General features: G+C 29.4%; 1 protein-coding gene across 2 annotated transcripts; it reads left to right on the forward strand.

Annotated features, from left to right (window-relative positions):
* Window positions 1–326: 326 nt before the first annotated feature.
* LOC149565648 (wax ester synthase/diacylglycerol acyltransferase 5-like) lies at window positions 327–10546 on the forward strand. Of its 2 annotated transcripts, XM_089817212.1 has the most exons (8): window positions 327–699; window positions 1663–2220; window positions 3461–3530; window positions 3619–3761; window positions 3855–4052; window positions 4992–5129; window positions 5459–5626; window positions 10020–10546. In XM_089817212.1, exons 1-7 carry the CDS (start codon window positions 403–405, stop codon window positions 5615–5617), a joined length of 1563 nt encoding a protein of 520 aa, XP_089673338.1. In that variant the 5' UTR covers window positions 327–402; the 3' UTR covers window positions 5618–5626; window positions 10020–10546. The 2 variants fall into 2 exon arrangements, with proteins under 2 accessions (XP_089673338.1, XP_089673337.1); XM_089817211.1 differs by lacking the exon at window positions 10020–10546 and having other exon boundaries at window positions 393–699; window positions 5459–5862.
* The last annotated feature ends 3864 nt before the right edge of the window (window positions 10547–14410 follow it).

The raw sequence follows: 14410 nt of genomic DNA on the forward strand, positions 1-14410 counted from the left end.
AAAATTTTGTAATATTTATATATTTATTAAAAATTTAATAAATTTAATATACATTTGAATTCTTATAAGGTGATCTTGTATCATTGATCTCTTTTTTTAGAATATGTAACTTTAATATTTATTTAATAATAATAAAGACTTCTCAAAAAAAAATATCGAAATAAACAAAATGTTCGCCCTTATATGGTAAGAAATGTACCATTCTTTCGAGCTAAACGTTGAAAGAGAAGACTGTTTGGGTTTATGTCCCAGCTACCTGTTGGTGGCTCTTATAAAGAGCTATTACTATGTTCTATATATCAACAATTACTTACTACCTGCTTCCTACGGCCACAATAATATCTAGCAGTGGCATTTAAGCTTCTATGGAGGACCTGCAGAGTTTTATGGATACGACTGAAGATGGGCAAGGGTAACTTTGAGGCACAATGCCAACTTGTTTCAAAGCCGAATCCCCATGACGGTTTTGAACTACCCAAGTTAAAGCTAAGAGAGATTGTTGTGAAGAAAGAAGATGATGTGGTCAATACATCGAAGCATGAACAACCCCTCAGTCCAATGGCATGCCTTACTTCCGATGGATCATTCGACAGTTGCATCTTAACTATTGTGGGATTCAAGAAAAAAATCGACGTCAAATCAATGGAAATCTTTCTACAAAACAATCTGGCGAAGCACCAAAGATTTTCAAGTGTTGTGGTTAGTGTTTTCCTCCTTAGCCCAAGTTTTTATCTGTTTTCCATTGCTTTCCGTATGATATATAAACTTTTATACAAGGATGCTATGAAACTCTTCTTTAGATCTGCATTTTCCTCTTCTTAGCATCGAGGGTGTCTCCTAGAGACATTTCTACTGGATAACTATACCAAAATTTGGAAGATCTTACACAATGGGGGAGTTGTGGTTTTGATTTTTAAGGAAAATAAAAATTTATAAACAGTTCATAATATTCATGTAGAGCTTGTCATTTATGTTCATGGGAGTGAAATATGAGGGAAATGAGAAACAATATCTTATAAAATAAGAATTTTTTATTTATATGAAAATAATAATAAATCAAAGTCGTTTAATCTTTACAGTAGTTGATATTAGGTTGTTATATTTTTGGTTTAGAGATCCGTTTAAATTGCGTAAGGAGATACAAGAATCAATCAGTAATAAACATAATATTTTACTTAGTAAAGGTTTTATGTGTGAATATAAATCAAAATATGAATCAAATTGTAACTTCATAATTTAACAGATTTTCTATTTATCAACCGATAAACTAAAGAAGATCTATGACTAGTTCATAAGGTACAATACTTTCTTAAGATTTTGCAAATAGAATAGCATGCTGAGTAGGCTTAATTTTGAGGGAAACTCTACTGTTAAATGCAGTTGAGTTGAAGTTGTCCTGAGATAGGTGATCTTTTGTGAAGGTCCAGTGTTTCACTGTAAGAATTAAATAAGCATTGAATATACTATTTATTCTCATAAGACAGATTTTTATAAACTGTTATTCATGAAACATAGGTCAATACAACTAAACAATTGAATTCTGATGTTAATATTATAATAAATAAAATCATGTTCCATCAAGAATTAGCCCACCTTATTCCTAATTTTATGTGGCGTGAGATTAATGTCTAATGGTTGCTTAAATTGGAATGTGGAATGCAGGTGAGGGACAAGCACAACAATTTAAAATGGTGTTTGAGAGAGATGGTGATAAAGGATCATGTGATTGTTCCAAGTTTAAGTCCCTCCACTTTAGAGAATCCCAACTTCATAAATGAGTATACAAGCTCTCTCGTTACTGCTCCTCCACTTAACCCATGTAGGCCTCTGTGGGAAGTCCACGTGTTAAATGTTCCCTGTGTAGATGCAGCAGCCAGCATTGTATTCAGAATCCATCATTCATTAGGAGACTCTGTTTCAATGCTTTCTCTCATAATAAATTCGGCAACGAAAACAGCAGATCCCAACATGCAACCTACGATTCCACAACATAAATCATCTGACAAGAAATCCACATGTTTTTTACAAGTTTTGTACAATGTGGTTGTAGGGCTTTGGCTCACATTCCTATGTCTGATAGAGTATGTGGCTACTCTGCTATGGAAAAGGGACAGAAATTTATTAAGTGAAGAGAGGATGGCAAAAACTGGTTCAAAGCGTCTGGCGCATGTGACTCTCAGCATTGAAGATATTTGCTTGGTCAAAAATGCAGTTAATGGGGTATGTCTTTCCACTATTTTTGTTTTTTTCAATTTTGGTTGGGGTGAATGAATCATAAATGGTAGTAGGTCTATGCAAGAATTAAATCGACTGCACATTCTGATTTATTTTTTAATAAAATAAAATAGAGCAAATGTTAATATAAAAATAAATATATAAATGAAATCAGAGATTTACTCTAATTATTAGATCATAGAAAATTTATATATTTAACAATAAAATGTCCAAGTAAAAGTATCTCATTTATTTAATTAGTATTTATTGTAGAATCATGTTTTCATTGTCTTTAAAATACTTTTAAAAATATTTAACAAAGAATTGTACAACATTATTATGACATGTACTATACTATTATTAGAACATATGTGCATAAGTATTAGTAAAAATAATTGTCATAAATATTTTTTTTTCATCTCTTTACAGCTCTATTGTCTAATGATTGTTCAGAGAGAGTGTGACCTGAAACCTTGGCTCAAAAAGAATATGCACAATCTGAATCTAGAAGTAAAAAATTAATGTAATGGTTAGTAGAGTAATATTTAATGATCAACTAGCCCAAAAAATTTAGGTAGCCTTAAGTAGTTAGCAAAATCATACTAGTAGGTGCTAGAAGTAATTGAATGAACCCAAAGACTCTAAAAGGTACATTAAATTTCAACATTTTTTTGGTTGAGTGTGAATGTAACTTAATTGCTTAAATTATTTATGGGTCTTATAAATAAGAAGTGCCACATAGTGACATGGTACTTGCCATGAATAGTAAATAGTAATAAAAGATTATTTGAATTAACAGATTGTTAATTTTTTAATTTAGTAGATTAAAATATATATAATAATAAATAATTATTAGTCAGATAATTGTTAAATTAATATTTTTAGTAGATAATTTTAGTTAAATAACATTGGATAAAATTATATTTATTAATATTTATGATTCTATATTGAGTAGGCTTAATATAAAAATCAAATGTGTCTTACAATAAAAATTAAATTTGAAAGATTATGATTGCATTTGTGAAAACTAAATGAATAATTTTTTTAAAAATTAAATATTTAATATTGTAAGTATTTGCTACGAACATAATATAATAATGCTCATTCATACTTTCTCCTACCTAAATTTCTAAAAGAAATCTAATGTGATTTCCATTGAAAATTAATTTTTCAAATAATACTCTAATCCATGACCAGAAATACAAGATAACTACAAACTTTAATCGTTGTGAAAATTTTATGACAGACATTGAACGATGTGATTCTGGGAGCACTTTCTGCCGGACTGTTGCGTTACATGAGCAGGCTACAATATGGTAAGTGTGAACAAATAACTTCGCTTTATAAATCTATTCAGAATACAACACTGATACTTATTACTTCTCTTTTCCCACCCAATTCAAGCTAAAAATACCTCAGTACCACAGAAGACGGCTACAAGTAAAGATGCAAATGGAAGTGCAAGTGGAGAGCAACATGATCTTCCATTAAACATGACTGTTCGAACAATGATTGCAGTAAATATGAGGCCATTTACAGTACTCAAAGTAATCAGTCCAATTCCAAAGCTTGCTTACTTTGTTTACTTTATAATGCTTCTGCTTAATTGTACTAAATAACCCTTCTTTTATTATGGGCAGGATCTGGAGAGGAACATGAAAAACCCATCAAAATCTCAGTGGGGGAATAAAGTGGGTTTATGGGTATTTCCTCTTCCAATGTTCCAATACGGAGATCCTCTACAATACTGCCGTGTTACAAGAATGATATCCAGGCGGAAAAAGTTATCTTACGAGGCCTCACTCTCATATCTCCTCACCCAACTCTTCCCGATTAAGGTGACATTTCTTAGGTTTGAATTGTTCTACAAGCATAAAATAGTAATATAGGGGGAGTAGCCAATTTACAATAGTGGTTAATCATTCAGTTTCAGTCATTAAATATATTTAGTAGATCATTTATGCACTAATAATTGGTCATATTTTAGTTTTTATTTTATGTAAGATTTATACATTTATGTACTATTAATGGTGCTTTATGAATTATTATTGAAGATTTGTGAAATAGTAGATGGTCGTGAAGTACTGTAGTGGTGATTGAATAAATAATTATATTTGGACCTTTTTCGATCATTTTCAAATGAATTTTGACTTATAGTCACTACTAGGTATCTTCACGTATCAATAGTTTGTGTACCACTATGGGGATTTGTGAACCACTACTAGAACATTTGTGAACTTCTTATTAAGAGATTTTGAGTGAATGATTATAAAAGAGACCGGAGCATGAATTAGAGAACATTTTCAGATGACTATATTTTGACCATTTCCCTCATAATAACTTTTATAATTATTAATAGAAGAAAGCCAAAACTTTAAGTAATTAAATCATAAGTATCTTACTATGTTCATATTAATAATACTAGAAAATCAAAACTTCAAGTAATTAAATCATAGGACAATCCTAAAAATGATATATATATATATATACATATGTATGTATGTATATGTATATGTATATGTATATGTATAATAAATATGTATATGTATATACATATCTATATATATATATATATATCATTTGAAAGATATGAACAGCAAAAATTAGCCACAACATCTAGTAGTACCTCGCCTATTCCCCACATGCAAACTAATTCTGAATAATTATTTTTAATGCTTGTTATGTGTTAATGGCATTCTTTGAAATCTGCTAGAAGCCAATAACTCAGCTTTCTAATTTCTGATTTGAAAGGAACAATTTTTTGAATGAAAATGCAGTTGGTGGCATACCTTGTGAGTAAATGTGGTGAAAGAACTACAGTGAGTTACTCCAATGTGATGGGGCCGGTGGAAGAGATCCAATTCAGTGATAACCCAATTACTCACATTATTCCTACTGCTCACGTTAACTATCATGTCGGTATTCTCATTCTCACACTTTTTCATTCAGGGATCCTTTTTTTGTTGTTTTCTAATTCGATGTGTTCTTTTTAGTACCTATGTTTGACATTATTAGAATGTTTTATTCTTTATGACAGAGATGTTTGCAGAATATTGTAATTGTTTTCTAATTGAATTCTGGGTGTTTGTTTTTTTTACATTATTTATTGGGAGATAATACTATATCTTTTAATTCTATGTTGATACCAAAAAAAGAAGAAGTACTCGATCAATTCAATAAATGATAATCATAGAAAATATGTTTATAAAATATTTAAAAGAGATTTGTTCACATATTTGTGCAGTCAATAGTAATGCATTTCATTAGCTATGCTGGGAAAGGGAAGCTGGTTGCATTGGTATCAGAAGAAGTAATTCCTGATCCACATCAGCTTTGCCAGGATTGTGCAGATGCCCTACAATTCATGAAAGAAGCAGCAGCAGCTAAAACAACTCCACCTTAATTCATTCTGGTATAGACATTATTATTATTATTATTTTAATCAAGATACTAAGTGTAGATGCTATTGACCTGCCATAATAATAATAAAGATATGAGCTATAGATGTAGACATAGGGGATAGGATCTCCAGAAGTTGGTACCTATTAATATTTGCAGATGTATTTGGCATACTTTTATCTATTAGTTGAACACATTCTTATTATTGTTTAAATATTAATTATTAATAAATATCTTTAAAGATATTAATCATAATGTTTCTTAACAAGTCATTAATATCATAGAATATGTACAATTATTTTTTATTTTATTTTTTAAAACAATAATAATAGTTAGAATCTAGAATCTTGTCTTGTCCGCTGCTATCAGTTACTTCAAAACAATATCAATCTTATATATTAATTTTCCATATATCTAATAGTTTGATCTTTATGTTATCTTGTAATGTCAAAAAGTATATAGTAAGTATACAATATAGTTTATGTATTAATCATACATTTGATAATTTCAAAGTACATTAGTGTACAATTTATCCTAAACTAAATATAGGGAATCAATTCTTCTCTTCCATGTAATGTACATTTAATTCTATTTTAAATAATTACACAACCAAACACTAAAAGTACTTCATAAGATTAAAATAAATCATAAAAAAACAAGATGAATTGGTGAATTGCTTGGAATAAACAAAAGAGACAAGTAAACAAAGGTTCTAGAAAACAAAACCCTAGACCAAGCCAAAGGTTTTGTAAGCATTAGTTGAACCTATGGCTAGCTCTACAAACTCTTTATTTCTAATATACTTAACTCTAGAGCTACAAATCTAGGGAGTTGATGGTTTGCTCCAACATGTGAACCCCTTTCCTATTACTATTATCTATGATAAAAATACAGCCATAAGTGATCATAATGACTCTTCTTAGAGAGTTATGGTAGAAGAAATATTGTCAAATTTTGAGGTTAATCTAGTTTAAAAAAAGATTTGATGCTTGATCCTTCTCAAGAATTGACAACAATGGATGATAACTTTGTTAAAACATGAATGAATGGATGAAAATAAAATTACATGAGAGAATACCCACATCCCTAATGATGGAAAGGAAGAAAAAGATGCAGAACCTAAATAGACTATCAAGGTATAACCTAAGCATTTTAATTTCCCAATGAGATTGTAGAATGCATTGTAGAAAATCAAGTCACAACTTTTTTTTTTCTCCTTTGAGAGGAATTCATACCATATATATGAAATAAATTGGCTAATATGAGGATAGTAAAGTGCACTGGAAAATCAAAACAATAAGGGGTTTGGGTAAAGGCTAAGTTTCTTATATGTTTAGATTTAGACAACATACCCAAGTGGTATTGTAACAATCTGTAACATGGGTTATATGTGGATGGGTTTGATAGTTGCAAATGCAGACATTTGAATTTCATCCTAATGAGCCTTCTCATTCCCATTACCTTATGTGGTTGTAATTTTTCTTCTTATATCTAGTCTTCAAATAATATCTTTAAAATATGTGGATCATCTTGACAAGGTCATCTAGTGTTGTAAAAAATAAAATGAATTCTATAGTTTTAGAGTCCAATCAAGAGTGTGTGTATAGGTTGATTTGAAGAAACCTTTTCTAGAGAATATCAAACTCTTTGGTCCAAGGTCAGCTAAAATTTTATTTGAACAAGCAAATGATTTCTTCTTATACCAAAAAGAGTGTCACTTGAATTGAGATTTCCCTACTAGGAAATATAAGTTTGTGTCTAATTATAGCCACCCTATATGAATTGAAATTATAACTAAATATTTTCCTTGATCTCATTGAAAATATTCAAATCATTCCCCTCTTTACTTCTATGAAACTCTTCTTCATCTCTTGATAATTCCTTGTTTGTTGAGACTTCTCTTTTGCGTCAACCCTCTTATAAAGATCTCATAACAAATGATGAATGATGAATGGTGAATTGTGAATGGTGAGTGGTGAATGATGAATGGTATATGATGAATGATGGACTATTAAGAAGAGGAAGGAACCAAATTCTTTTTCTTTTATGTACACAAGTAGACGGGTGAATGCACTAAGTTATGGTGCCAAAAATATGACACCCTTTTTAGATTTATTTTTCATAATTTTCAATAGCGCGCACGCGCTATGGCTTATGGAGCCTAGACAATAGCACATGCATGCTATGGTATTTTCCATAGCACATACACGCTATAGAATTCTCCATCATGTGTGTGTGCTACAGGGCATACGTGTTATTAGAAATCACATAAAACAATAACAACCCACCCCCCCCCCCCCTCTCTCTCTCTCTCTCTCCCTCACTCTCCCCTCACCCTTAATCCCAATCTCTTTGTTTGCATCCTATACCATATTCTTTCCGCATTCCCCACCTCCCCCCCTCTCTCTCTCTCTCTCTCTCTCTACTTCCTTCTCTCCTTACCAATCCTCTTTATTGAAATAAAAGGCTTACAAAATGTTTGCACAATATAGAGCATGCACTATATTTAGGCCTTGAATTTAAAAAGGATTTAAATAGTGTATATGCACTATAGCACGTCCATGATATTAATCATACATGCACTATAGCATGCAAGCACTATTATGCACATGAGCTATCTAAATCATTCAATACCACCAAAGCCTAAGGATTGGATTTGTGTTGAGGATCCAACCCAAAGATTTGGAGGGTCTAAACTAGTATAAGACATGTTTTGTAGCAAGCATACAAAAAATGCTTGACTTTTGTTTTGTGATCTCCTTCAAGTTTCCTTATGGTTGAGTATTGATAAAATTAGGTTATATGATATTTTAGATCTTTGTGTTATCTATATAGAACAATATAGTTTATTTCAAATTCATACTATTTAAAGCCTTTCATCTATAATTTATTTTTAATTTATGTTAATTTTCTCTCAAAAACTAATATGTACTAATTTGGGTGTTGGTTTTAGCTCATTCATTCATCAAATTTTGCAACAAGTTATTTTTTTAGAAACTAGATTCCATTCTACACACTTTCAAAAAAAGATATTTTGATTTTGGATTAGTTTTCACTAATTTCTAGGGGAGTACAGAGATATATCACATTTTTGGGATGTTTCCACTTACAATATTCAAAAAAGAAATACACATTATAAAATTACTCAAAAAATTTGGGATAAATTGCATAGTGTTTGACTAGAGAGATTAAAGAGTTTCAAAAACAAAGTTAAAATTTTAGGGGGAGCACACTTTGCACTATGTTATGTTTTTCTTGGAAAATAGTACCACTTTCTATGGTCCCCTTTTTTAAGAGCCTAAAAATAAACCATTTTAGAAAAAAAATTTAGTAGTTTAGAAACTAGATTCAAAGGACTAAGTTACTTTTATTTTTGTCATATCATCAAATTTTGAGTGTAACATCTTCAAATACTTATAGCAATTTAGAAATTTCCGATTCTAGAATAAAAGAGACCACTTGTACCTAACTTTAGGAACCACAATTTTGTATACTTACCCAAACAACCTAATAACATGCACTCTCAAGTTTTGCTGAAATTACTATATAAATTCATTTCTCCTCCTATTGTTAGAAAAAGGCTGAGAACTTCAATCTCAAGTCTCAAATTATAGACATAATAATGAATCTCCCAATCCTAGAAAAATATCAAGACCCCCACCCATCATCTTGTAAATGATAGATGAAATAATGAACATAGTTTTTATGCAGCTAATCGATTTGGAGTGTTACCACAAGATGGAGATCCTACCCTTAATTTTTTTTTCATAAATTGTAATATTTTATCATTGAATGTTGGAAGATTATTTTATACTCATTCAAAGTTCAAATTGAAGGATACTTTATTTAAAACTAATTGTATTATTTCTATAATAAACTAAATGATGATTCAGAGGGTACATAGGATATATAGCAAGTTATTAGCTAGGGACTATTTTTATTAGTTTTATTCCTCCTATGTAAATGTCAAAAATAAAAACTCAATAGTAAAACTAAAATGTTAGTTTCATAGTTTTAGTAGGCTAGTATAACTTAGTATATTGTTACTCTGTTTGTTAATTTTTCTTATATTTGGTTGTTCATGTGAAATATGTAAGTTATTCTAACTCATCCAAATAAATCATATTACTTGCTTATATAAATATATCTTTACCTCACATAGAGGCATATTGGAATGCAAGCTTTGTAATGTTATTTTGTAGAGAATATCGTAATTTAATTTTGTATAAGTGATGCAAGAGCATCTTGGGTGTAAGAGTAATCTTGCATCACCCAAAAATATTTCATTTTCAACCTTTTCAATTTTAATAAGGACTCGTAGATAGGGTGGTTACTATTTGTGGGAACTTGCTATTTTTAGTAAGTTTGTCATATCAGCTTATAATGTTCTCATTTTGTACATGAAGGTTTAGCTTAAGTATGAGAGATGCTATTGTAGATTTTCAGTGGAAAATTTTGCAAAAATACCTTCAAGCTCACCATTGGAGGCCTTCGAGTGCCAAGATTAGGTTTAAAAACAAGATGGAAGGATGCTTGTGCCATTTTGAGCCTATAGATCAGAAGCTAGCCTTTTTGAAATTTGATTGTAATAGCCAATCAGAGGAATGGTTCAAGAGTTATGGCTTTCCGAAGTTGGACTGCTGAAATTTCTAAAATAATTTATCAAAAATGTATTTAGCCAACTCTATATGTATTGTTAGGGTTTTTCGGCCCTAGGTATTAAGTGTAAACATCTAGAACCTTCCCGAGGGGCATAAAATTACCTATTTAAGAAAGGCTTGAACATTGTCTATGACAACTCTAGGTGATAGTTCACAGCTTGTCTTGCAAATTTACCATAATGAAGGCACCCATGTGGGCTAGCATATCGTAGTTATGGATTTTGTAATTATGCATTTGCGACACAAATAAGAAGTCCATATTTTTTTCTGGCATTTTCTATTGTTTCTTTGTTTCTGTTATGAATTTATGGTATTAAGGGGAGCACCCTTTATCAATAAATCTTTGCTCTTTTGTCTCCAAATCTCTTCTGAAGCTATTGATTAGATTTCTTACTTCTATATTAGTTGGTATCAAAGCATTAAATGATCATTTCCCAATTAAATTTTGATATATAAATTTAGTTTTTTAAAGGAAATAAAGGGAAATAAAGGAAAATTAAAATTAAAATTAAAATATCTCATCAAAAGGAGTATATTTTTGAAGTTTGTTCACTCATTTTAGAAGAGTTGGTCATTAGAAGCACTTGGAGGTAACTACTTGCAAAATTAGGCACTATTTTTTTAATGTGTGTGTGTGTGTTGTTAAGTGGTTTGCATAGATAGAAGTGTCTTTCTTCCAAAGAGTTTTTAAATCATTGTAAGATTTTAAATTTTGTTGAGAAATAAGAAAGATATGCCAATTTTGAAAATAACTTGTATTTGTAAAATCCAAATGGCTAAGCTATTTTGGTTCATGGTTTTTGGTAGTAGAATGTAGTTTTGGGAGAAAAATATGGTATTTAGTTAAATAAAAAAGCCTAGTTTTTATCATTTGCTAAGATTTTTCATTAATGGTTGTGGAATTTCATCTCCTCATTTCAAGAACATATTGTTTTTATCTAGGAAAATATTGCTTCTATTTGTGATCTCATATTTGTAACATTGACTTTAGAAGAAATCCAAAATGCTAAAAATTGATCTTGTTATAATAGTCAGAGATCTTTCAATTTATATAGTTTTTTCCTAGAGCATAATAGAGTGTTGACCCATAGATTTCCATATTTTGTGTCAATTTTTATTATTGGGAGGCTTAAATTATTTGATTGGCTTTAAATCATAATAGTATGTTTGAATTTTGAGCTAAGAGAGTTGTTGAACTTGTCGGTGTGATGATATAGTAATTTATTAGCTTTATGCTCCTGGAAGAGGCTTCAATAAGTTACTAAATAAAAATCCATGATGGATCTCAACATCTTATTGTGCTCCATAGTTGGGTCCTTGATATGGAGACTTGGTTTTCCTAAAATGGAATTGTAGTTGAAGATAATATTCCTTTTGCAAAATTAAAGCTCTCTCGTGTTTCTAAGGTAATGGTCACTAAATGACAATATGTTCAGGACCCTATATACCACATGAAATCAACTAGTCATTCCCTTAAAAGATACAATTTGTCCTTCAAACTATGAGCATGCTTTGCACATCAGGTGGCTTCAGTTGCGATAAGGATCTCACAAATGTTAGTGTGGGATTACATATATCAATTTAATCTCTTGAGAATACTCCTATGAGTTCAAGAATTAATTTTTTCTTTAATCAAAATATTTAATTCTATGTTCAATCAATTCTAGATATAGAAGACATTATTTTACTCATTTTTTTGCTCCAAAAGATTTAACTTGTCAACCACAAGAAAAAAAAATCTCCAAAGATAAAATTTCTTCTTCTTCCTTTTCTTTTTAGTCCCATAGTCTTGATTCTAAGAAATATATATTTTTTACTTATTCTAAAAATAAGGGACATGAAAAGTTTGAATGTTTTAAAATGAAGAAGAAAAAATTGTTTATTCAATCTCCTAATAAGGTAAAATTATTCCAATCAAGACATTTTGAGGATTTGAGGATTTATGATGAGTTGAACATTATACTCAATAAAGTCACAATAATGAATCATCATTTTAGCTTGAGAATGAGGCAAGTTGTTTGTCACTTGTACTTATTCAACACATGATTTCTCTATAGATTGTATCATTGATAATGGCTCATACAAAAAATGAATTCCAAAGTCCACTTTCCACAAACATCATTTATCAATGGTTTGTATCTTCATTTATATTCACTTGGGTTTAAGGATAATGATTCATCTTTACTCCCAAATTCATTGATAAGGTCATATATTATGTGATCACCATAGATTATTATTATTTTCTTGCAAAACTCTATCAATATGATAGGAAAGCTTACTAGGTGCATTTAATAACACTAACACACTACAAAGGCTACATAAAGAGAATTATCTCATAAAGTATTCTAGGAGAACCAATCAAGCAAAAGATCTTGCCCTAATTTTCATTTGGCCACAATGTGATAATTCTAAGGGAAATGCGATTATGTCTGAACCAAATTTGTTATTTTGGGAAAACTATGCCAAAAATATTCACATGTATTTTTCACGATCTTAAGATAGCTCCCCAAAATCAGAAATCGAACACTCTATATATATTTCTCCTATTGATTACAAAAAAAAAAAACTTATTTTCCACTTATACCCCCCTTTTAGTTCACCATTTCAAAAATAACCACCTAATAAACCATTTATACTCAAAATATAAGAAAGGTTAAAAAGATTAACAATAGTGCATGTTGAAGAAAATCTTTGTAGTGTTAATAAACATAATGTAAAGAGGTAGAATTTGGTAAAGTTATTAATGAATGATGGTAAAATAATTAAAATTTAAAAGTAGAAAAATTAATGCACTGAAATTTGAGAGAGTTAGTAGTTTGAAATGAACAAAATAGTTGAAATAATTTTTTTTGCTAACAAATATCTTTTTTAAACATAGTAATTGATAATTAAATATGTTTCATTGTAGATAGAAGTAAATTTTATATGAACTCATTTTCCCACCTTTAATACATATAAGAATGTCCAATCTGATTGAAGACATTGTGAAAGTTGTGTGTATGTTTGTGTGCGCACACGTGCGTATGTATGGATGTACATACGTACATAAATATATACTTATGTATATATATATATATATATATATGGGTGTGTGTGTGTGTGTGTGTGTGAGTGTGTACATATGTACACACACATCTGTGTGTATGTATGTATATACATACACATATTATATATTTGTAAATATATACACACACACACACAGACATATATATATGTATGTATGTATGTATATGTATGTATTTATGTATGTATGTATGTATGTATGTATATGTATGTATTTATGTATGTATGTATGTATGTATACATACATACATACATACATACATACATATTTCAAAGATACTTTTGTAAATATGCAAGTGGACAATAGAGAGTAATGTTCTAATAGTCTAATTTCATTTTCCTTTCAAATGTTGAAACTAAAAACAAGGTGGTCATCAATAGTCCAAAAATTATTAATACCCAATTTATTACAAATCACTTTCATACTACCTACTTTAGTACATAATAATGCTAGTTTACCCAAGTACATAATAATATTAGACTGCCTACCTAGATATATAATAATGTTGGTTTGCCCAGATACATAATAATATTGGTCTGAATATAATAATGATTCTATAATAATGTGGGTCTACCTACCTAGGTTTATAATGATGCTTGCCTACCTAGGTATATAATAATGTTATTTGTTAGAGTAGTAATTAGTTCTAATAGACTAAGGACGATAATATGATCTTTATATTGTAAAATATTGTTGAATATAGTATTAGAATGCCTTTAAATAATATTAAATATTCAAATAATTTTTTAATTAAAAATAATATGAATGGTCAATACTTAATTTTGAAGTATAAAAAAAGCGATTGTGAATTGGTTTAAATATTTTTTGATTTAAATTATTCTAATATGCATTTGGTTTTTAATATTAATTTTATAAATAATATTAATTATTATTTTATTAGTTTCTAATATATAAGAAATATCATATATTACATGTTACTTAAATTGTTTTATTTGTGAAATATATATATATATATATATAACATTAAATTTGATCATTTTGATAATTAAAAATTGCAATGATTATATAATTTTGTATTATGATTAGAATGACATTTTTTATCTCTCTATTT

This window comes from Cupressus sempervirens, chromosome 3, assembly GCF_028749045.1.
Source record: "Cupressus sempervirens isolate cs-2001-9-10 chromosome 3, ASM2874904v1, whole genome shotgun sequence".
NCBI lineage: Eukaryota > Viridiplantae > Streptophyta > Pinopsida > Cupressales > Cupressaceae > Cupressus > Cupressus sempervirens.

Bases quoted from the DNA above. Each gene is read 5' to 3' on its own strand.
- LOC149565648 (XM_089817212.1), top strand. From the start codon at position 403: ATGGGCAAGGGTAACTTTGAGGCACAATGCCAACTTGTTTCAAAGCCG. The intron at 3,762-3,854 runs GTAATCAGTCCA...TATTATGGGCAG, and splicing joins GGCCATTTACAGTACTCAAA to GATCTGGAGAGGAACATGAA. The intron at 4,053-4,991 runs GTGACATTTCTT...ATGAAAATGCAG, and splicing joins CCCAACTCTTCCCGATTAAG to TTGGTGGCATACCTTGTGAG.